The sequence below is a fragment of the Equus caballus genome, chromosome 6, assembly GCF_041296265.1.
Source record: "Equus caballus isolate H_3958 breed thoroughbred chromosome 6, TB-T2T, whole genome shotgun sequence".
In the NCBI taxonomy this organism is placed as follows: domain Eukaryota; kingdom Metazoa; phylum Chordata; class Mammalia; order Perissodactyla; family Equidae; genus Equus; species Equus caballus.
In genome coordinates, this window is record NC_091689.1 from 80,122,884 (window position 1) to 80,146,525 (window position 23,642).

Sequence of the window (23,642 nt, forward strand, 5' to 3'; positions counted from 1 at the left end):
AAACCAACTACTCTGCACGTTAAGCAATCAAAACATGGAAGTGTTATTATAAGGAACTGAAAAAAACTGCTTTTGCACCAACTGGAAGGAGACTGTTGTTAGGAACCAAAAGGTTCATTTACAAGGAGGTAGGAAAAACAAGTAAAGAAAAGCAACCGAAAAAAGGTGAGAAGAAGGGCTTCAGGCCGGTGGGTGGTAATTAAGACCTGGAATGGGGCACCAGGCCCTCTCTCTCAGCGGCGGAGGCGAGGGGAGGCGAGGCGAGGCGGCAGCGGCCGGGCGGCTAGCAGGCCGGACATGTAGGGAGCTGTGGGCGGGGACCCTCGAGGGGCCGGGACCCCGGGGCTCCGGCCGCAGCCCCGTGTACCTGGCGCCTGTCCCCGCCCAGGCTTTGCCCACCTGACGCCCCTCCGCACCCACCGAGGACGGTGCGGACGCTCCGCCTTCCTCCTCGCTCCAGTCGCCGTCTCCTCCCTCTTCCCCACCCCAGGACGTCTCCTCCCCTGCTTAGTTCTGCTCTTTCCGAAGAGTTTGGTTTGAACTTTTGAACCCACCAATCAGCGCCGCGCGCCCCTGCTCTCCCGCGGGCCGGGTGCGGCCGGGTGACTGGCCCCGGGCCGCGCAGCTCGGAGGCGGGGCGGCGGGGACCGGTGCCCGCCCTCCGGACACGTGGCCGGGAAGGGGTATATAAGGTCCCTCGGGGCCGCTCGGCCCCACTACTTCTCCCCCGGACTCCTTGGTAGTCTGTTAGTGGGAGAGCCTTCTCGCCGCCCCCTAGCTTCCTGCAGCCCCTCGGAGCCCTAGGAGTCTCAGTCATGGTGAGTGCGGTCCCCCGGCGGTGGCGTGGCGGCGGAGCACGCAGTCCGAAGGGGCGGCAGGACCCGGGTTGCACGTGGCGCCGCGTCCTGGACGCCTCCCGGCAGACTGGCTTCTGGTGGGCGGGCTGGGAAAGCCGATTTCACCGCGCACACCCCTCTTGGGGCTCGAAGACGCGGCCTGGGCACTGCTCTCGGTGGGACGTGGAAAGCCCTCTTACTCTTAATGAGGGGTCTTAGTGATCTTAGTGAGGGGGCATCGCCCCAGGGCCCGCCACCGCCCAAAGCAGGCCAGGGAGCCTTCATATTGGTCCCCAAGGACTTGTGGAAACTAAAAATCCCTCCCCTCCATTTCCCCTAATGGCCTCGCCTTCCCACTGCCTTACACCCTAGACCCCTGGAGCACCTCGTGCCCTCCCGCGCGGAAGGTGCAGGCACTTCCTGGCGCCCCCTCTCCAGCGCCCTGTGACTCGCTGCTGAGTCACCTGTGGCCGGCTCTGGGGAGAGCTTTCAATTGCACGAATACACCTGGAAAATGCAGGCAGGCTCCTCCTCGGAAGGGAATTATTAACTGCCACGTTGTCTAATCCTGCATTTCTAGAGTTAATTTAGTGAGGTGTTTATAGTTAAAGCTTTCTACTTGTTTTTGTTTTGTTTTTTTGGTGAGGAAGATTGGCCCTGAGCTAACATATGTGCCAATTGCCCCCACAGCGTGGTTTGATGAGTGGTGTGCAGATTCACCCTGGGATCCAAATCGGCGAACCCAGCCGCCTAAGCAGAGCACGAACTAACCACTGTGCCTTGGGCCTGTCCCTTGAGTCAAGTTTTTAAAAACAAATCTCTAAATGGATATTTTCTTATAAAACCACAGAGTAAATTAGTACTGACAATGTATTCTTAGTATCTTAAAAAAGGAATACAGTGAATAGTCCACCAGTTACCCTTTTCAGAGACCACCAACGTTATCAAGTGTGTCTGACTGTAACAACTTGCTTGACAGCTTTTCACCAAGCAAGCCCAAAAAGATACTGTTAAAAAAGTATCAGTTATACTAGAAACACTTACACTGACCCCAGCGACCTGTTCTTGGGTTCAAATAATTTGGATAAAGACCATTTGGACGATCCATTTTCTGAAGCAGTTTCCGGATGTGCATGACCTAAGCAAAAGAAAATTTAAGAATGCAATTAACGAAAAATAAAATGTCATCAAGGCTTTAAAAAAAAAAAGATACTGTTAAAAGTGTGATTCAGAGGGCATTATGTTAAGCGAAATAAGTCAGTCAGAGAAAGACGATCTCTATATGACTCCACTCATAGGTGGAAATTAGTATATTGAGAAGGAGATCTGATCGGTGGTTACCAGGGAAAAGGGGGGGTGGGGGGAGGGTACGGAGGGGGAAGTGGTGTACCCACAACATGACTAACAAAAATGTACAACTGAAATCTCACAAGCTTGTAATCTATCATAACATTAATAAAAATAAATAAATTAAAAAAAAAAACAAAAAAAAGTGTGATTCAGAAAGCAGTGGACTGTTTAAAGGGCAGGAGAGCAGCAGACCTATTTAGGCAAATGCTGGTTAGATTAATAGGTTTTACACAAGACAGCGGCAGCTCATCCAGTTAAAGCTAGGTTAGGTGCCTCCATCACCTGTGTCTTACTTCATCTACTAAGAGGCCACAGTCTATAGGAGAAAGCAGTTTAGACTTCTGCACAATGAAGAGGTTTGGGGCTCAAAAGGCTTCAGTGGAAGAAGCGTTTCCTGAGAATGAGAGGATCTTCTGTTGGATACTTTGTCTTCTTGGGCGTGGGGTTCTTGTGGCCAGATCACTGGTTCTCTCCAGTTTTCTCAGGCCTTGGAATTTCCAAAGTCCAGTTAAAGGTAAACATGATGCAATGGTACTAGTCATGGGTTCATTAGGACAAGCAGCTCCCCTGTCTCCCACAGCCCTTGAGCCGGGCGAGTAGACGCAAGTACTGCTGAGTTTGCTGATGCGAACAGGAGACCATGATTGTCTCATGGAGCGGAGGTGGGGAGGAGGGGACTAGAAGACAAAGGTGTGAGCAACTGGGGTTGTTATCTCAGGTTATGAAAGGAGGCCCTTTGAGATCTCAGCTGTGTTGAATTTTCTTTAACTAATTTTCTATTAGCTATATAAACCTTGAAACCCTCTTACTCGGGGAAGATGTAGTGGGAGATGTTTGGAGTTGATATTTTGAAAGTCCTCTGCCGGTCTCCAAAGTAGCTAATCTGGCTCGTGATGAAATACAGTAAACACTCTTGTTTTCCTCTTGAGTCTGAGGGTATAGAGTCTAGGTCTGTTGCCTTATTTTACTAAGCAGGAATGCGTTTGATAACTTATAAATGACCTTGTTCAGCAAGTAAAGGAAAACAAACATTTTCTCGTTATCATCCAGTTCTTGAAACCAGACTTTCCACAGTGCCTGAGATATATGTACATTTTCCTAGGAAAGTGCTAATTTCTTGAACTCTTAGTCCTAGCTTTTCTTTCCGTGTGTTGCTACCAGCACCTCCCCCAGATGTGTTGATAGTGAAGGGAAAATGTTCTTCCTTAAGATTAAATTCTGCTAAGGGGTTAAAAAGCTGCCTCTGACCACAGTTTTTAAAATACAGCTAACTGCTGCTTATCTGGTATTTTCTCCGTGAGTCACATGGCTTTCGTCTGCTGGTTTAAGCTGGTTTTAAAGGAAGAGGGAGAAGCTCTTGTCTTTGAAAGAATAGGATTAAAGAGGGGCCAGAATGAACTCAGAAGGTACACAATCTCACAGTATGAATCAGAGCTGGAAGGGGGAGTTTTGCATGCCTTGGGGGAATCAGCAGGCATATTTCCCAGGCACTGGAGAAAATGTATGGCTATAGAACAGCTTATGTCATTCTAAAATGGTAGAAACCTGACCTTGAATATCTAATGTGGCTACAAAGCCAGGATCTGGTTTCTGGTCTTACCTAGCATATCTTTGGTTTTTCAAAGCGTTTTCTCTGAATTAGTCTTCAACAAAGAAGGTTGCTTGTGAAATAGTCCCTGGGTAGGAGTGGCCTCCAGAGGCATGATCATCTATCCCAGAGGTTAATTAGTCATTTAGGTGTGAATCATTCCTAAATGTTCCATCTGATGTGTCATATTCTGACATTTTCCTTTCTTCCACATCCACAGCGTGAGTGCATCTCCATCCACGTTGGCCAGGCTGGTGTCCAGATCGGCAATGCCTGCTGGGAGCTCTACTGCCTGGAACACGGCATCCAGCCCGATGGCCAGATGCCAAGTGACAAGACCATTGGGGGAGGAGATGACTCCTTCAACACCTTCTTCAGTGAGACCGGCGCTGGCAAGCACGTGCCCAGGGCAGTGTTTGTAGACCTGGAACCCACGGTCATTGGTGAGTTGACCACACTAACCCGAGTGAGATCCCAGGGGTCTGGGACAGGAGGTCTGCCCTGGGGCTCCCTTGATGCCCTGGGGTTGGGCAGGCTTGTGCAGGTGGTTAGTGATGGGTGGCTGCTTTGTCTTCCTCTTCCAGATGAAGTTCGCACTGGCACCTACCGCCAGCTCTTCCACCCTGAGCAGCTCATCACAGGCAAGGAAGATGCTGCCAATAACTATGCCCGTGGGCACTACACCATTGGCAAGGAGATCATCGACCTCGTCTTGGACCGAATTCGGAAGCTGGTAAACACAGTACTTTATTTAAAGTAGGGGTGAGAGTTTTGTCTTCCACTTTTACAAGAGACCCAACTATAAAAATCATTCTTTGCACAGTAAAATGAGCCTTAGACTGCTCACTAAGTAACTGGACTTCTAAACCAGATGGTCCTGGGTTATAGGACAACTATGTAGGGCAGGGGTGGTAAGTATTCTGTTGCCTATTGCTGTGTCTTACAAGGCAGGTTTGGGCAATTGCTAATTCAGTCAGGGCAGTTTACCTGGAGTCAAGGTGAGAACCACGGAGCTTTAACAATGCTACTGATGTATGAGACCATTAAACATCCATGCTCATATTAATCAGACAGCTTCCCTGCTTCAAGCTGAGACATCCTTTTTAGGTCATCTTAGTCACACTGCGTGAGTAGGTGGCTGACTCTGACATGTAACTGATTAAGCTCATAAAAAAAATCTGGACTGGTGCCTTATGTTAATACAGAAAGTTCAAAGCACAAGAAGCTAGTATAACACTGACTAGAAACAGCCGACTCTGGAAACTCCCAAGAATGTTGAAAGTGGAGTCAAGGGAGCTCAGAAACAAGTGTCAGTCCTTGAAACTAGGAAGGCATGCATTTACTTTCCCAGCAGAGCACAGGGCAGTGGGAGCTGGCCCCGTGGCAGAAAAATCTTGGGCAACTATACTCACTCACATCAATAAAGTTGATAAGTGTTCTGTTTGCATCATTCTAATTAAGAGTCTGGCAATCAGATGACTCTTGGCTCCTGAGGCATGTGGGCAGTTTGTAAGTAATTAACCAAAAGTAGAGAATGAAGCTTTGGGTGGAGTACCTTGCTGGGGAAATCACATTATACTAAACCCAGCCACAACTGTCTATTCTAAAAAGAATGGCTTTGCATCATTCATGGCTTCATACTTTTCCAGATATTTATCATAGTCTTACCAGCAAAATTGGATTGATGGTTCCTGTGTTTGCAAGTCAAGCTTCAGCTACACACTCTGACTTGGAAATCAGGACCTGCCTTTAGGGGCAAATAAACCTAGTAACAGCCATTGGGGGTTCTGGAGTGAAGTTCATTAACTACGAGAACCATTGTATTTGTTCTTGGTGGTGTTCCTGCGTCCACATGAGGCTTAGCGGGCTTGATTGCCCCCTACATTCTTCTCAGAGTATGGACTCACAGGAGAAGTGAACTGAGGGTTGGTAGAGAAGGTCCACAAATCTCTGAGCACCTTTGAAAAGTGAGGGTTGCCATCAGAATACTTCATTTGAAGGTTAAAATCGTCCTTTTGTAGAGTAGCAGTTTGTTAACCAGAATAGCTCAGTCGGAAAGCCCAGTGACAGAAGGCCTCATGGAACGGTGACAGTAAATCGCCTTTCCCAAGATGAATAGGCTTTCTGGTAAGTAGTGCTTACTGTGGCAAACACCGGCCAAGTACTCGTTTAATTCTCAGCAACCTGAGGTAGGTTACTCTTCTCATTCGATAAATGAAAATTGAGATTGAGAAATGACTTTGGTCAACGTCACTCAGCAAGGAACTGGGAGAGCCAGATCCAGCCCAGCCCGTCTCCAGCAGCAGGGCCTTGGAATTAAGCTATTCTGTCGTATTCCAGCCTGGAAAGCAGCCGCCAAATCTTCCTACAACATCGTTGTACGGGGCTTGTGGTCCCAGTCTGGCCCTTGGTGGCTCTCCAACTGATAAGAAGTTGCCCTTGCTCTGCGATCACAGTGAGGGCACCAGAGGTTGCCCTCCTGGTCACCAAAACTTGAGCCCCGCATCCCTTCCAGAACTCATGATTCCTCTACCTGTGGAAATGAAAATAGTTCATTTTAAAATATCCTTTTAGCAGATTTTCACCCCAAGGAGCTGATTGTGAAAAGTTTCTCTGAATCACTTAGCACTTAGAAGCTCTTCATGACTGCTTTCTCAGCAAATACAGAAGATTTTTTAAAATGTTAATCAGTGTTACTAGGATTCAAAGAAGTCATTGCAGCTTTCACCGAGGCTAAAATTAAGAAGACTCTCTTTTCTTTTGCAGGCCGACCAGTGCACAGGTCTTCAGGGCTTCCTGGTTTTCCACAGCTTTGGAGGGGGAACTGGTTCTGGGTTCACCTCCCTGCTGATGGAACGTCTCTCTGTCGATTATGGCAAGAAGTCCAAGCTGGAGTTCTCCATTTACCCAGCCCCCCAGGTTTCCACAGCTGTAGTTGAGCCCTACAACTCCATCCTCACCACCCACACCACCCTGGAGCACTCTGATTGTGCCTTCATGGTAGACAATGAGGCCATCTATGACATCTGTCGTAGAAACCTCGATATTGAGCGCCCAACCTACACTAACCTTAACCGCCTTATTAGCCAGATTGTGTCCTCCATCACTGCTTCCCTCAGATTTGATGGAGCCCTCAATGTTGACCTGACAGAATTCCAGACCAACCTGGTGCCCTATCCCCGCATCCACTTCCCTCTGGCCACATATGCCCCTGTCATCTCTGCTGAGAAAGCCTACCATGAGCAGCTTACTGTAGCAGAGATCACCAATGCTTGCTTTGACCCAACCAACCAGATGGTGAAATGTGACCCTCGCCATGGTAAATACATGGCTTGTTGCCTGTTGTACCGTGGTGACGTGGTTCCCAAAGATGTCAATGCTGCCATTGCCACCATCAAGACCAAGCGTACCATCCAGTTTGTGGATTGGTGCCCCACTGGCTTCAAAGTTGGCATTAATTACCAGCCTCCCACTGTGGTCCCTGGTGGAGACCTGGCCAAAGTACAGCGAGCTGTGTGCATGCTGAGCAACACCACAGCCGTTGCTGAGGCCTGGGCTCGCCTGGACCACAAGTTTGACCTGATGTATGCCAAGCGTGCCTTTGTACACTGGTACGTGGGTGAGGGCATGGAGGAGGGAGAGTTTTCTGAGGCCCGTGAGGACATGGCTGCCCTTGAGAAGGATTATGAGGAGGTTGGAGCAGATAGTGCCGAGGGAGAGGATGAAGGTGAAGAGTATTAACCAGTCTGCTGCAGTGTTACACTCTGTTGTCTTGGAAGTGTCTTATTTCTGTTCTGTGAAGCTGCCTGTTGTGGTCCTAACTTGTCAATAAAAGTGATGTTTCTGTTTTCAGTGTGAAGCTGGCTTCTGTATCACAGTAAACACTTGCCCTGCTTAATCTAGGCCAATTAGGGATGGAGGAGGCTGGCAGAGGATCCACCTGATCATTTGATCGACATTTCAGGTGGCTTCTCTGTACTGTACAAAGGTGTGTCTGTTTCATGGACAATTGATGAAATCATTTTGTAAGTGAGGTAACAGGCTCAGGTTGGGCCAATGCTTCTCACACTTGAGTGTGGATGTGAATCCTCTGTAGATATTAAAATGCAGGTGCAAATCTAGGTCTGAGGTGGGGCTTCAGATAATTGCGTTTTTTAACCAGCTTCCAGCTGATGCTCTCGGTCTGCTGTGACCACACTACATGGAGTAGCAAGGGGCTAGGTGACATAGCTAATAAATGGTGGACCCAAAATTAAAGGAACCAGCCAGACTGCCAGAACTGTTGCTGTCAGTATTTCATGAAATACTAGAGTCACGTGGCGAGGGCTTAGAATTGTGCTGATTTATTCCATACTTAGTCAAAACCTACAATGGCAAGATTATACTTTAGGAAGTTACTGCTTGGAGAAAGTGGAGCTGGCTGAGAGAAAATTCCAATAGTCACAGGTTGTTACAGTGTTGGTACTTGACCCAAGGGTATGTCATGGGGAACGTTTGAAGTACGGGAGGTGTGAGGAAAATTGAAGAGTGACGTGTGTGTAGGAAAGATCGGAGAAGAGTTGCCTAATTTGGACTCTTTGAAGCACCTGTTGGAAGCAGTGTGGTTCTTAGCGGGGCAGGAGGGAGCTCTGAGGTTTTGGTGGGGGAAGAAGGCAGGAATATGGGTGGCTGGAAGGCTTGGTGACTGGTACTCAGGTGGCCTATAAGGTTAAACTGAGCAATGGGAAAGGACAAGGATGACCAAAGGGCCAGGCCTCACGCAGAAGGGAGGAACCAATTCTGGTGCTTGGGTGCTGGCAGGATGGGAATGCCAAAGGCAAGACAGGAGATGGTGGGTACAGAGCTGCCGACGGTTCACCTTTGCTCCGTGACTGAGCTTATTCCGATGGTGCTCAGTTAACTCTCTTCTCCCACTGGTGTTTTCACCCCTTAGCCACTGCTCACCTCTGCCCCCTTACTCTTTGAGGCGAGCATCTAAAAATGTGCACGTTCTATCTGTGAGCACAGCACGGCACTGCTTCCCACCTGAGCTGCTTCAGCTTGTGCTCAGGAGCATCTTACAACATTCATCACTAGAGCAACCAAGGTCTTATGTCTTTCAGGGCAAGGTCCAGACAGCCCCATCCTTGAGTATAAAGCCAGTTAATGTTACTTATCAGATGGGCCAGGTTCCTCCTGCAGCCTGAGCTTGGGGGCATCTGGGATGAAAATGAACCTTTGAGAAGTCTGCCAGTCCAGCCACCAGAGGGACACCTGGAGACCTTCCCAACTTAGGAGATCTGCTGATTGCCACAGTGTGAGCTTTGGAAGAAAGAGGACCCTCACGTGTGAGAAGGAGCAGAGAAACCACGATACCTGAGAGGTCCATTCTCTGAGCCAGCCTTTCCCAAGCAGGGTGCCCTGAGAATGGGATTCAGGGGCTCCTGGGTATAATCCCTCAGCCACCAGAACAGCCTGGTGGAACCTGGAGAGCCTGGAGCCCCTGGGCCAGTCACCCCGGCCAGGACCGGCCCCCTCCAACTACCTCAGTAAGCCTTACAGGCGAATCATTTTCTACGTGTGCCAAAATGTGCAAAAAAAGATTGGAAACATTTAAGCAGCTGCAACAGTGTGGGGGTGAAAGAAGGTGAGAGAAGAGTTTAGCTGAGAAAAAATATTCCAGTAGAACGGAGCCTGGGGAATTGGAAGAGCAAAGTGCCGGTGGCTGGGGAGGGATCTGTCCTTGCAGCGATGATTTTCCCCTCCTGTGTTATAGCCAGGGAGGGAATAGAAGTTAGCCTGCAGCAAAAACAAACAGACCCCAAGGTCTAGGTCACTGCTTTGTGGCTGACAATCATCTGATCTGCCCTTGAGCGCAAATGGAAAGTCTGGACTCAGAACTGCAGCCATCACTGATGCTGCGGATGCTTGATGGGGATAAATGGAGAAAGCCTAAGCGGCTGCAGGCTCTGAGACTGGCTGTGGCCCCAGATTCTGGCTCAGCAGACAGAGCGCTTAGGCTGCCCTCACTTGACCTGACTGGAGCGACCATCTTCCACCCTATGGAGGCTGCCGGCCACTGAGGGCCCCGGGGCGCAGGCAGAGCTGCTGTGAGCTGGGGTGAGAAGGAGAAACTGGCTGTGAGGGGCTGCTGTGCTGTCCTGTCTACCTGCCATCCTGAGTGTTTGGGAAGCAGCTGGCAAATGGCTCTGTCTTCAGGCCTCCAACTTGCGGAAGGTGTGTGTGGCAGCCCTGAGTGGGGTTGTGGGAGGAATGGGGGCTTTCATGTCTTGGGTGTTTCTTGATCTCCACAACACCCTGCGAGGTGATGCTATTGTATCCATTTCCACAGCTGGGGAAGTTGAAGCGTGGAGAGATTAAGTGTCCAGCCTAAGGCTACAGAGCAAGTGGGCAAATTGAAATTTGACCCCAGAACTCTGACTCCAAAGCCTGTGCTCACTCCATTCTACCGAGCAGCCTCCAAGGAGCACCAGAGGAAGTCGTCGCCGCACCTGGCAGCCTTTCCATCCTGGGGAAGAAGGGCCACGTCCCGGGCCATGTCAGGCAGGAGGCCCACAGGGGCCAGCCCTTGCGTGGACCACTGGATGGAGCCACCACCACAGAAGGGAGATCTCGTTATACCATTCATTGTCAGATCATCTCCCAGGAGCCTCATTCCTGGGCCCGGGAGGCAGCATGCTGGTCCAGATGGGCAAAGCCAGCTGGTCCGCCCTATCCAAGCCTGTGGCTTCCCTAGTGAGGAGCGTTTTTGTCCAGGCCTCTGTCTGAACTCTGAATCAATTCTCAGCTCATAGATTTATGGTGTCCTTGCAGAGTAGCTGCTACCACCTGCCTGGACTCCTGCTGACAAGACACCAGCCACAGTGCAGACAGGACAGCTCACACCTGGAGCATCGCACCCCTAAGCACAAGGGGCCAGGATGGTCAGCTCGTGTCAGCCAAGGCCACAAGGTGAAGCTGGCAGAGATGGCTCCTAGAGCCTGATGCCAGGGCAGCTGTCTAGGAGACCCAGGGCAGCAGAAGGTGTAGAGAGAATAGACCTGATGTGTTGGGGTTGTGGGGCTGGGAGAGGTTCCCACCTTCAGCCCTGTGCAGAAAGTCCCCTCTGCTGACATCTCATTAGCCTGTCACTGCCCCGTTCATTCCAAGAGCCTGGTGTCCCTGAGTTTGTCAGCCCTGAGCAGGTTCTGGGACAACAGTTCTTTCTTCTCTCACAGTCCGTCGGAATCTGCAGCAGGAGAAATACTCAGCAGCGATGACCCTCACAGACCTAGAGACGTCTCTTCTAGTCATAAGATAGAAAATACTTTTAACCACTTATCTCACACCAGAAGACTTTCTCTCTCTCTCTCTTTTAAAAATAAGAACAGAATATAAAGCTTTCCTAATTACGCAAGAGTTTTGTCTACATTCTCAAATTAGTTTAATCCACTGGGCGGGGGGATAAATATTAAATACCATCCCACTGCTGCCCCTCCTTCCTTCCCCACACTCTGCTCTTATCAAATATCTCATCGACTCACAGGAGATGTCTAGCCTGGCAGTAAACCGATACTGAAATGCCCCTGGCAAAGGTAATCATGTCCAACTATACTATTTTAACAGCCATTTCAGTTTTTAAGTTTAATTCATTATTTTTGGAAAACCTATTTGGTGCAAGCCCCTGTGTTGGGTACTATAGGGAATTTGTTTAGCTTTTTTGTCCCCCTCAGTCTGCAGAGACAGATCACACAGGCAAACTCAAGGCAGTATATGCCACATGTCAGAAGAGGCTGTCACATGTTGCGTCGCTACCCCAAGCCATCCCCGTGGGTTGTTCTACCTGCCAGCGCAGCCCAGTAGTGCTCAGGCGTTGGGCAGGGGGAGGCTGGGCCCCTCCACCCCTAGGGTGAGTCTTAGTCCTCGCTGATCCAGGTAATTCCAGTTCTCTGGCGGGGATTGGTTAATGGAACCAGCATGTGATGCAATTATGGAAATGAGAGGTGAGATCATGTCTGCTGGTGGGGGTTGGGGAGAAGATGTTCCAGGGAAAAATTTCCTTGCTCTTAAAAAGAAACGAAGGGAAAGCATTTCCTCTCTGGAACCTTTGACATTATTTTGTGAGCACCTGATACTTGAAGTGGCTGCAGCCATCTTATGACCACGAGGGGACAAACGTTAGGACAAAAGCTGATGCTCTGAGCATGACAGAGCAGAAAGATGCGGAGAACCTGGGTCCTTGCTAGGATGTTGAGCCTTTGAATTAACCAGCCCTGTAACTTCTCTGCCCCTGGGTTTTTTATTATGTGGGATTATAAATCCCCTTATTGTTTGGGACATTTTGAGTAGGGTCTTCCATTGCTTCCTGCCAAAACCATTCTAACTCATATAAGAGCCTTATGCCATAGAAACTTTTAGGAAAATAATAAGAAAACAATTAAGACCTATTGAGAACTGTATAACTTCCTTTCCCGTGCAAACATTGCCCTGGGAGAGCAAAGACTCCATTCTCTCCTTCCTATCCTCAGTTTTTGGCCTTCCTCTCCCTGCAGTTTCAGGTCAACCAAACTGATCTGCTTTTTCCTTTCAGTCTTTCCAGGAGACTTGGCCGAACTTAAACCATAAATTGAAAGCACACAGAGGCCTGAAGAGTGTACCTTCTTCCCTTTGATATGTAACTGTGATGGAGCCCTGGTCTGACCTGCAGAGGTATGGTCGAGCAAGCAGGCCCACTCTGGAAGTCATCTCTTCCCCGGAAGCCTAGCCAGAAGGGGCCTGAGCCCAGGGCAGCCCCAAATCTAGAGAGCTTTGAGCTGCCCTTGGAGACAAGGGGTTGGTGCCGGGGAAGTCTTGGGACAAGGACGGGAGCAGATTCTGGAGGCTCCAGGGTGTGAAGAGGGATCACTCAACTGGTGGTTCCCTGTTGGGGGGTGCTGGTCCTTGGGTCCCTGAGAGGCTTGTTCTCCTTTTCTGGCCCGTGCAGTTTCCTCTACTCTTTCTCCCTTCTCTCCTTTCTACCCCTGCCCTCATCGCTCCTCCCTCCGCTTCCATTTCTCCCTCCCCTCTCTCTCCCATGCATCTCCCCCCTTCCCCACCTCCAATTCCTCCATCAACTCCCTTCCCTCCAGCCTGGGGCCAGCACAGCAGTGTGTGCAGAGAGAATGCCCCCGGAGAGGGAGGGAACGTCTAACAGACACTGACAGTCGGCCCTCGCTGGCTGGGAGATCCATGGGCTCCAGAAGCTGGATGCTCACAGCCAGTGGGCCCAGGTGTCATGAGCACCTGCGAGACCGGCAGGCAGAGGGCAGGCAGGGCAGATTGTAGGGCCTCGGACTCTGAACCTGTCTGTTCAGCTCTTCCTGGCCTCTCCCTGCAGGAGGTGGGGTGAGATGGATGGCAGAGTGTCACAATTCCAGAAAAGAGCCTCTTGGCAGCTGGCCTGATGGGCAGGAGCCCCCGTCCTTCCTCATCTCAGGCACATACATGTGCTCAAGCCCCTGCCGGGGTAGGGAGGGGTGACCAGGGCTCCTCTAGCAGGGGCCAGAGCCAGGGCTAAATGTCCTCACAGCCCATGGAATTGTCAGGACTGCCTCCCATCTCAGCATTTCATTAGGAAAATGGGGACTAGGAGGCCTGAGTGATCCCAGAGTTTCCCAGGGGCTCTAACTTTCTGGGATTCCAGGCTGAGGGGTGCGTGGAAGGTGTGTGGAGGGAGGGAGTCTGCCAAGTGGGCCTGCATAAAGTCTGCACCTTCTCTTGGGCAACCCCAGTAAACAGAGTTGGGGGTGGGGGATGAAGCCACTGCCCTCCATAGACTACCTGGCCATGGGCTGCTCTGCAAATGGACCCTTCAGCTGCGGATGACGTCCTGTGTATGTTCCAGCTCGGGCACCACCCCGAGACCAGTTGCCCTGCCTCCCCCTCCCCTGCCCCTCTCTGCATAGGGACTGCTGCTCATTCCACCCGGAGGATCTTGGAGCATCACCCCGTGAAGGAAGAGCTTACAGCTCCTTGGGGGCGGTGCTCTGAGACCCACCATGACCTTTAATGAATGCTTCTGGGGCCGGCCCCATGGCCGAGTGGTTGAGTTCACACGCTCCGCTTCAGCAGCTCAGGGTTTCACCAGTTTGGATCCTGGGCACAGACGTGGCACTGCTCATGAGGCCATGCTGAGGAAGCGTTCCACATAGCACAGCCAGAAGGACCCACAACTAGAATATACAACTACGCACTGGGGGGCTTCGGGGAGGAGAAGGGGGAAAAAAGGGAAGATTGGCCACAGATGTTAGCTCAGGTGCCAATCTTCAAAAAAATAAATAAAAGCTCCTGTTATGACCCAGTGCCCTACTCAACAATCTCTGTGCCTGGAAAGAATGTCAGAAATGATTTCATCCAACCTCTTCATTTTACCAGTGAGGAAAGAAAGCCCAGTGGCTGGCCCCAGCCTGGGACCAGGTTTCTCGGTTTGGGTGAGGTGCTCTTTCCTTGAACATGAGACATCTCAAGTGTAAACACCTCTGCCAGGCTTTCCCACCCTCCATAAACCAGACCCACCTACTTAGGACTCCCACAGCTTCCCCTCTTCGGCCCTAGTCAGGCTGTCCTCACTGAGGCTTCATTGTTCTCTAATATATGATCTTACAATATGGGGAAGGGGAAATGTTTCATTATTTTTCCCAGTGATTTGCATTATATTTAAAAAGAAGTGAGGGGCTGGCCCAGTGGTATAGTGGTTAAGTTCGCAAACTCTGCTTCAGTGGCCCAGGGTTCACGGGTTCAGATCCTGGGCACAGACCTACACACTGCTCTTCATGCCACACTGTGGCAGCATCTCACATACAAAATAGAAGAAGATTGGCACAGATATTAGCTCAGGGCCAATATTCCTCACACGCACACAAAAAAAGACATTGACTTCTTAAAGAGTCTAGGAATCATTGTCTTATAGACGGTCCCAATTCTGAAATTGTCTTCAGATTGACCTTTTAAAGTCATAAATCAGACCAAGTCATTCTCCTGCTTAAAACCCTCCAATGGCTTCTCATGGCATTTAAAATAAGCCATCAGCTCTGTACTCTGATTTACAAAGCCCCACATGCTCTGACTCCGTCCACTCCTCTAAGCTCACCTTTCCCTCTCTCCTCCCCGCCCACCTCACCCGCTGTCTCCAATTCCTCAAACCTGCCAAACTCATCCCAGCCTCACCCCTGTGCTCTGGCTCCTGTCTCTGCTAGGGGACAACTGAACATAATCCTGGATTTCGGGGGAGATAGCTATGAAGGCATTATTGGGACAGTTGGGGGATTTCAATACGGACTGTGTATGAGAGAATGTTGTACCAATGTTAAATTTCTTGAGTGCATTAATACTACTGTGGTTATGTAGGAAAGTGTCCTTGTTCTTAGGAGGTGCGTGCTGAGGTATTTAGCGGTGAAATATCATGATGTCTGAAACTGACTTTCAAAGGAATTGTGGCAAAATATCAACAATCAGTAAATCTGGGAGAAGGGTGTATTAGTGTTCATAGGAGCATTTTTTCAACTGTCCTCTGGCTTTGAAAATCTTCGAAATAAAATGGGGAAAAGATGGACAATTTAAAAAAAAGAATCTTAATCCAGGTATCCTCAAATTTTCATGTGCATTAAAAATCATGTAGGAAGTCTGTTAAAATGCAGATTCTACAGAGTCAGAAGATCTGAGTGGAGCACTGGGATCTGCCTTTTAACAGGCCCGCGGGTGACTCTGAGTCAGGTCCCCAGGCCACACCATGAGAAGGGAGATTCACTTAGCATTCTGTGGCTGTAAGCTACTCTCCGGTTCTCCACTTGACGTGTAGCTGGTTGGAAGGGTCAGGCAGGCAGATGGAGTTGCGATGTTATAATGAGGGCAAGACTGGAGATTGTGGACACAGTTGGGGTGGTGGTGTTGGGGGCGGATTTTGCCTCCTTCTCTGGCTTTTGGCTTCTGGGGGGACAGAGGAGGCTCCTAGCGTCCAGGGGAAGAATGAAATCAGGGCTATGAACTCCTAATACTAGTGATGCTTTTCTATTTCACACACCCTATGATAATACTCCTCATCTGTAAAAAGGTGGTCATAATAACTAATTTTGAAGCACCTCCCAAATTCCAACCTTTCATGAGCCTTGAGTCGCAGATGTGTTCAGACTGCAGACATGTCATTCCAACTTCTTGCCAGAAGGTGGCAGCAATATATCTCTATATTTTCCAGACTGACAACCATGGGAAAGATTTTTTTTAAGTGCCTCAGGGTTGCCTCCAGTTTAACCAACATTTATCTGACCTGGGTCCTGTGCTAGACACCACCAACACAAAGGCAAATAAGACCTGATCATATTATCCGGAGGAGTGGGGAGGAAACATGTAAACATATTACTGGTTTACTATGTGTGTGACCTTGGGCAAGTTGCCAAAACTCTCTGTGCCTCAGTTTATTCAACTGTAAAATGGGAATAGTAATAGTACTATTACTAAATAGTACTATTATTAAATCTCACAACACCCCTGAGAGGAGGTGTCATCATCCCTGTTTTGTAGACCAAGAAACTGAGGCTCAGAGAGGACAAGTAACTTGCCCAGGGTCACACAGCAAGTAAGTGCCCGTGGCAGCCTGATCTCGTCTCCCATGACCTTTCCCTCCATTCCACCTTAGCCTCAAATCCCACTCCCTTAGAAATGCCCTTGGAATCCTATCAAGAATCCAGTCTTTACTCTGCCAATCTCCCACCCTCTCTTGCCCACACACCCCTCCTCATCCAGCTTTGAGTCTGTGGCCCGTCATCTGGTAGCACTCTTGTCAATAACCTAAAATTCAATGCTCACCTGCCTGGCAAACCTCCGAATGTGTCCAATTGTCATTTCTCTCCAAGTCTTCACCAGAGCAGCCGGGGCGGCAGAGGAGGAGGGGCAATATTAACAGTGGCCAATCCTTCTACGGGTGGACTGTGTGCCACACACGAAGTGCTTCACATCTTGTAACTCATTCAATCCTCCAGTTCTATGATACTGTTATTATCATCCCCACTTATGGATAAAGAAAATGGGGTGAATGGAGGCTAAATCCCTCTACCAAACCCGGAGCATCCCGCTAACTAAGCTGAGGGGCCGTGCTGGCACCCAGGCCGTCCGTCCAGAGTGCATGTCTTGATTGATACACTATTTGCCCAGGACAGAGAAAGGATGCGGCCAGCTTCCCCTCCCTCCATCAGCCGGGAGGTCCCTGCCCCCTTCCACCCTGGGTCCAGCACTACTCTCAGCCACTAGTGAGGACAATCCAAAAGCGGTCCAGCTCCTCACTGCACTCGGGAGCTGGAAATTAATAACAACAACAATAATATAGTAGGGATAATAAAAAAATTAGCTTATATTTTCAGCCTTTGTTATGTGTGTCCTAAGTATTTTACACGTATTTATCCATTTAATCCTCCCAACAACACTATGAGGCAGAAGCTACAATTACCCCCTTTTACTGAAGGACATGGAAGGACACAGTAATGAGCCTAAATTCATACAATAGAGAGTTTTGGAGTCAGACGGGAAGCTCCGCAGCTGGATGCCAGAGCCCTGGCTCCCAACCATGACCCTTTCCTATCCTTCTTCCAGCCCCCAGATCTGCCAGGCCTGGCTCTTTCTGAGTAAGGGGGGGAGTCTCTGCCTTGCCAGCAGGCCTGGTCCCCCCACTCCCAGCCCCAGCCTAACTCCCTCCACAGCTCCCAGAGCCCTGCTGAGCAGGCCCTGGTCCCCTGCCCTCTGGGGCATCTGGGCTGGGAGCTGGGAGCTTAAACAGGGAGGGGGGGGGACACCCCACCTGGAACTCCCCAGGCCCAGGCAGGGGCCTCCACTCTCAAAGGCCCAGGATTACCAGCAGCTCCTATAAAGACAGGGCCTGAGCTGGTCCTCCACAGGACTTGCCTGCCTCTTCGTGTGTGGCACCAGCTCAAACTCCCAGTTTGCTTCTGGAGGACAGCAGGCAGGGGCCGGGCAGGGCCTCGGCTGGGGTCCCTGGGGCTCTAGGCCAATGGCAGCTGGAGCTCAGAAGCCCAGAGCTGTGGCAGAAAGCACCAAGCTTTCCCCAGCCCTCTCTTACACCTGTCAAGCCCCCCACCCACAGCCTAGGCAGGACCCTCCCCCTCCACCATCCCGGGAGTTAGGGGGGACAAGTCCTGGCTTATCCATCCCATCCCTTCTCTCCTGTCCTCCTTCTTCCCATTCCCCTGGCAACCAAACCAGACCCATCAAGGAGAAGGACCTGGCAGCTGTGCAGGGAGAGACTAATGGCCCGGAAGGAAGGAGGGGCCTGGAGAGATGAAGGCGGTAGGGAAGTGAGCCGTGGGCGTTGGCCCATCTCAGAGGCCGCACAAAGCGGGGGAGGCTCCTCTGCCCTGCAATGCCGAGGAGCTGGCCGGCCAGGGAGCCGCCCTCCTCACCCCCTCAGCCAGAGATCCAGCCGGACTTCCAAACAGGCATCCCCAGTCGCCCAGCTCTCGTCCTCAGGGACAGGTCCGCCTGTCCCTGCTGGAGAGCCCTGGAGTCCCCGGCAGCAGCAGCCCCATGGCTTCTGGAAAACCCAACAGGCCTCAGCACCCCGGCTCCTGCAGACCATCCGAGCTGCCCCTGTCCAGTCCTGGGCAGCCTGTGCCTGTGTTCTGGAAGCCGTTTGACACGCAAAGGCCAGACATTAGACTTCCGCTAACTCCCGGGTGGGGGAGGGTAGGAAGGGATATGTGGTTGTGTGTGTGTGTGTGTGTGTACACATAGGTGTACCTATGCATCTGTGTGCATGGGCTTGTGGACCTGTCCTGTGGCCTTCTCTCTCCTCTTTCAGTCCCTGGACCGTTGGGGATGGACACCTTCTCCGTCCCCATCTCTTCCCCATCCAGCCCTACCCATCCCTGGGTACCTGTAACTCCTCAATAGTAGAAACCGGTTCCTGCCAGTCCCTCCATCTCTCAGCCTTGGCAGCAGCTGCCACTCCTCAGCCCCCTCCCCTTCCTACCTCAGGAATCACCCTGGTTCCTGTAAGGCCCGTGACTGAGCAGCAGTTGGTTGGGGGAAGGGAAAAGTCCAGTAAAGCCAGACAGCGTATAACCAGCTCACTCGGCTCAGCCCCTGGCAGGGCACAGACCTTCCCAAGTGGGACCCAGAGCTGGGCCCAGTCACCCTCAGACCCCTCCCATGTGCCCACCCTGTTGAGGTCGGGTGAAGGTCCAGGTTTGGGAGCTGTGTCTTTAAGGCTGAGACATCAGCAGGCAACCCCCTGGCCAAATGTCCAGGAGAGGGGGAGGGGAAAGGGCCAGTCCATTAGCAGCAGAGCCGGCGCCAGGCAACAGCCCTCCACAGGGCCCTGGGGATTACGGAGAGATCAGCCCTTCCCCACCCCCTCAGCTGCCTCTGCCCTCCTGCCCCCCATCTCGCCCTGGGTGTGGCGATGGAGAGGGTAGCTGACAGCAGGTGAAGGCAGAGCCTAGCCTTCAGGGGACAAGTGGAGGCACAGGCTCTTGGGCCTAAACCAAGACAACTCTCCATCCATCTGGGCCACCTCCTCCCTACTGATGTGCCCGAAGCCTGCCCTGTAACCTCCAGTCCTCCTATCCCCCAATTTTTACCAGCTCTTTCAGGCAGGGACCCCAGCTCCAGTCAGGCCCTCACATTCTAGGCTCCTGCGCTGGATGCTTTGCAGGAAGGCGCTGAGCCCCGGCCCCGACCCGTCTGTGGTCGTCATCCCTGCTTTCTTCCCAGCCAACAACAGGGGGAATCAAGCAGGCAGGGCGCCAGCAACCCGGGAGGGAGGGTGCGGTGCTTCTGCTGCTCCGCAGGGGTGGGGCGTCCCCCTCCCCACATAGCCCCGCCATCAGGCCAGTGGGAGGAGCTGCCCGTGCCCCCCCTGAGCCCGCAGGGCTAGCTATAAAGCCGCCTCGCAGCGGTCTGGGTCTGCGGCTCCTTCCCAGCTCTGGACCAGCCCTGCCAGCGGTGACTGCCCATCCTCGGCCGCCATGAGCCACCCGTCGGGCCTCCGGGCCAGCGTCAGTTCCACCTCATACCGCCGCACCTTCGGGCCACCGCCCTCCCTGTCCCCTGGGGCCTTCTCCTACTCGTCCAGCTCCCGCTTCTCGAGCAGCCGCTTGCTGGGCTCCGCGTCGCCCAGCTCCTCCGTGCGCTTGGGCAGCTTCCGCGGTCCGCGGGCGGGCGCGGGCGCTCTCCTGCGCTTGCCCTCGGAGCGCCTCGACTTCTCCATGGCCGAGGCTCTCAACCAGGAGTTCCTGGCCACGCGCAGCAACGAGAAGCAAGAGCTGCAGGAGCTCAACGACCGCTTCGCCAACTTCATCGAGAAGGTGCGCTTCCTGGAGCAGCAGAACGCGGCCTTGCGCGGGGAGCTGAGCCAGGCCCGCGGCCAGGAGCAGGCGCGCGCCGACCAGCTGTGCCAGCAGGAGCTGCGCGAGCTGCGGAGGGAGCTGGAGCTGCTGGGCCGCGAGCGCGACCGGGTGCAGGTGGAGCGCGACGGGCTGGCGGAGGATCTGGCGGCGCTCAAGCAGAGGTCAGGGGGCAGGGCCCGGGCTGGGCGGTGGCCGTCGAGGCAGCTGCTCCTCCCTCCCCTCCCGTCCCCACCAGCGCCCGAAGGAGTGGCTCCCCTTGCCAACCCGAGCGGGTGCAGGCAGCATCCTCGCCCGCGGGCTCCAAGCCCCCCCCCCCCCCCGCCCTCCCTCTACCACTTGACTGAGTCTCTGGGGAGGCGAGAAAGGGACCCCTCCCTGTATATAAAGGGGCTCCATCTCGCTCCCAGCCTGTTAGAGAGAAAACGGGGGCAATTCCATCAGGCAGCCTCAAGACCCCTCCTCAGAGTCCTGGGCAGCAGCAGCCTCGAGCCCAGATCCTGGGGGGCGCCCCTCTGAGAGCTGGCGGCCACCCAGCAGCTCAGCCTCTGCTCACTCTTCCCGCCAGGCTGGAGGAGGAGACGCGCAAGCGGGAGGACGCGGAGCACAACCTCGTGCTCTTTCGCAAGGTGAGCCCAGGCCCCATGTCGTGCTCCGCCTTCCCTCCCCTATCCCCAGCCTGCGGATCCAGGGTGGCATCTGTGGGCACAGGGAGACGACCAAATGCCTCCAGAGGCCGACAGGGAGGGGCTGGCCCTTCCTCGGCCTGAGCAGCCCCTCCCTGCTCTTGAATCCTCACTGCCACCCCGTGAAGGACGTGGACGACGCCACCCTGTCCCGCCTGGAGTTAGAGCGCAAGATTGAGTCTCTGATGGATGAGATTGAGTTCCTCAAGAAGCTGCACGAGGAGGTGCGTGGACCCGCGGTCAGGGAAGGCTTCGGAAGTTGGAGGTGGTCTCCTGGGAGCTGGGGGACAAGCTCTGGAGGAGACTGGCGGGTGGAGCGGAGAAATCGCCCTGAGGAAGAGAAGCGAGATTTGCTGGGTAGACGCAGCCCCTCAACCCCCATCTACAGGTGGTTTGACTCCCACCCCTGCGCCACCTGGTGGCCAGCAGCGTAACCTGGCGGCTGGCTCGGCGCTGGCGGGGCGCGGGCGAGCAGTCCTACACGCGCCGCACTCCCTGGCGCCCCCTTCTGTTCTCACTCAAGTGTTTCTTCTCTTTTCTGTGCGCGAACTGCGCGGCCCACATGGCATCTGCCCCGGGAACTCGACGTCTGGTTGCCCTGGGCGGCAGGAGCTGCGAGACCTGCAGGTGAGCGTGGAGAGCCAGCAGGTGCAGCAGGTCGAGGTGGAGGCGACCGTGAAGCCGGAGCTGACGGCGGCGCTGAGGGACATCCGAGCGCAGTACGAGAGCATCGCGGCGAAGAACCTGCAGGAGGCAGAGGAGTGGTACAAGTCCAAGGTACGAGAGCCCAGGAGGGTCTGGGAGGTCCTGGGAGGGTGGGGTGCTGCGAGGAGGGCGCGTCCGGTCCTCTCACAGCCGGGTTGCCCCCCCACCCCGCAGTATGCGGACCTGTCCGACGCTGCCAACCGGAACCACGAGGCCCTGCGCCAGGCCAAGCAGGAGATGAACGAGTCCCGACGCCAGATCCAGAGCCTGACGTGCGAGGTGGACGGGCTGCGCGGCACCGTGAGTACCAGGCTGCGCGCCCGGGCCCGGAGGGCTGGACGATGAAGACTGTTCCCCCACTGACCCCCTCTTCCCCCAGAACGAGGCGCTGCTCAGACAGCTGCGGGAGCTGGAGGAGCAGTTTGCCCTGGAGGCCGGGGGGTACCAGGCGGGCGCCGCGCGCCTCGAGGAAGAGCTGCGGCAGCTAAAGGAGGAGATGGCGCGGCACCTGCGCGAGTACCAGGAGCTCCTCAACGTCAAGATGGCCCTGGACATCGAGATCGCCACCTACCGGAAGCTGCTGGAGGGCGAGGAGAGCCGGTGAGGGGCGGGGCTGCTGGGAGGTGGGTAGGGCGTGGTTGGGACGGCGTAGTGGGAAGGCTAGGGGCCCGGGCCGAGTCGCCGACCACTTGCTTCGCTCGCAGGATCTCCGTGCCAGTCCATTCCTTTGCATCCTTAAGTATAAAGACGACTGGTGAGTCCCCCACGCCTGGCTTCCAACCTGCCCGGCCCCTTGTCCACTTCTGCCCTGACCTGACTCTTGCTATGGCTCAGCTCAGAGATCGTTTCTCTCCTAGAACTACTGAGCCCTGGTCTACACTCGCTCCTGCTCCTCATGCCCTGGTCCTCCCCTCCCCTCCTATCCCTTCCTCTCTAAGACAGAGTGAGAAAACCCAAGCCTTCTCCCTTCCACGCCTCATTGTGCTTTTTCCAGTGCCTGAGGTGGAACCTCCCCAGGACAGCCGGAAGATGGTTCTCATCAAGACCATTGAGACCCGGAATGGGGAGGTAAGATGGGTCACTTGAGCCCGGGACCCTATCGTTTCCCATATTATTTCTGAGCCCCAGCCAGGCTGCAGCTGACGTTAGGGTATTGTAGGTTAGTGGTTCTTGGGGTGGGAGGGAGAGAGGGAGGTAGAGAAGGTGGATGGAGAGACTGGAGGCTCAGCTGGTTATGCCAGGGAGGGGGACACAGTGCCCCAAAGGAGCTGGAAGGAGGGTGGTGCTGAATGGTTTGTGCCCTTCACATGCCTTGCCCCCAGCAGGTGGTGACAGAGTCCCAGAAGGAGCAGCGTAGTGAGCTGGACAAGTCTTCTACTCACAGCTACTGAACCCGTTGGTCCAGAGCTCCCTGACCCTTCCCTAGGCCTCCTCTAAGCCTGAACCCTGACGCCAGTCCTGAATTAGTCTCCTCTCCCTCTGCATGTGTCTTGGGGATGACACCAGTCACCCCTTCCCTGGCCAAGCCCTACCCAGCAGCTGTAGCTGGGCCTGTCCCTGCCCTGACACATAGACATGATCTATATGTACCCCTTTTCTCATCCTGGTAAGACGCCAATGATCCCTAGGACTAGTGTGCCCCTGACATGACCCCATGATCATGCGTGGGCCAGCATCTGAGTGTCACTTTTGAATCAAATAAAACTGCTGTCAAGAGAACCCTGTCCAGTGCATTTGTGTCTCTGGAAGTGGGGATGCCAACCCAGATGGGGAGGAAACTCAGCAGTATTTTCCCCTTGTCTCAAGTCATTTCTTTTCTGGCTCCCACGATCTCAGCACCTATGACTCCCATCTACTCTTCTGGTTTTTCTCCTACCTCTCTGTTCTTTTCTTTTCTTCTTTTCCCCATCTGTAGCCCTGAGTGTCCCGCTGCCTGCTGGGTGTCCCAAAGGCCACTCAAACTCAATGTGTCCAAAACAGCTCGTCATCTCCCTCTCCACCATCTGCAATCAGGTTCTTCCTTCTGGATTCCTCGCTCTAGAAGGAGGCACCACGAGGACCTCTGTCGCCCAAATTAGAACTCACTTCATCTTCTACCCCTTTCTTTCCT

The 23,642-nt window shown here is 53.2% G+C and overlaps 2 protein-coding genes across 3 annotated transcripts; both read left to right on the forward strand.

Annotated features, from left to right (window-relative positions):
• Nucleotides 1-483: 483 nt before the first annotated feature.
• On the forward strand, nucleotides 484-7,626 carry LOC100051901 (tubulin alpha-1C chain). Its single transcript, XM_001504181.5, has 4 exons — nucleotides 484-818; nucleotides 3,995-4,217; nucleotides 4,359-4,507; nucleotides 6,541-7,626. The coding sequence occupies exons 1-4, from the start codon at nucleotides 816-818 to the stop codon at nucleotides 7,513-7,515; spliced, it is 1,350 nt and encodes a 449-aa protein (XP_001504231.1). The 5' UTR covers nucleotides 484-815; the 3' UTR covers nucleotides 7,516-7,626.
• A 9,487-nt stretch (nucleotides 7,627-17,113) lies between these two features.
• On the forward strand, nucleotides 17,114-23,251 carry PRPH (peripherin). Of its 2 annotated transcripts, none has more exons than XM_005611142.4 (9): nucleotides 17,114-20,305; nucleotides 20,710-20,770; nucleotides 20,956-21,051; nucleotides 21,437-21,604; nucleotides 21,707-21,832; nucleotides 21,912-22,132; nucleotides 22,237-22,286; nucleotides 22,527-22,600; nucleotides 22,855-23,251. In XM_005611142.4, the coding sequence occupies exons 1-9, from the start codon at nucleotides 19,764-19,766 to the stop codon at nucleotides 22,921-22,923; spliced, it is 1,407 nt and encodes a 468-aa protein (XP_005611199.1). In that variant the 5' UTR covers nucleotides 17,114-19,763; the 3' UTR covers nucleotides 22,924-23,251. The 2 variants fall into 2 exon arrangements, with proteins under 2 accessions (XP_005611199.1, XP_001504235.1); XM_001504185.5 differs by having other exon boundaries at nucleotides 22,858-23,251.
• Nucleotides 23,252-23,642: the final 391 nt, after the last annotated feature.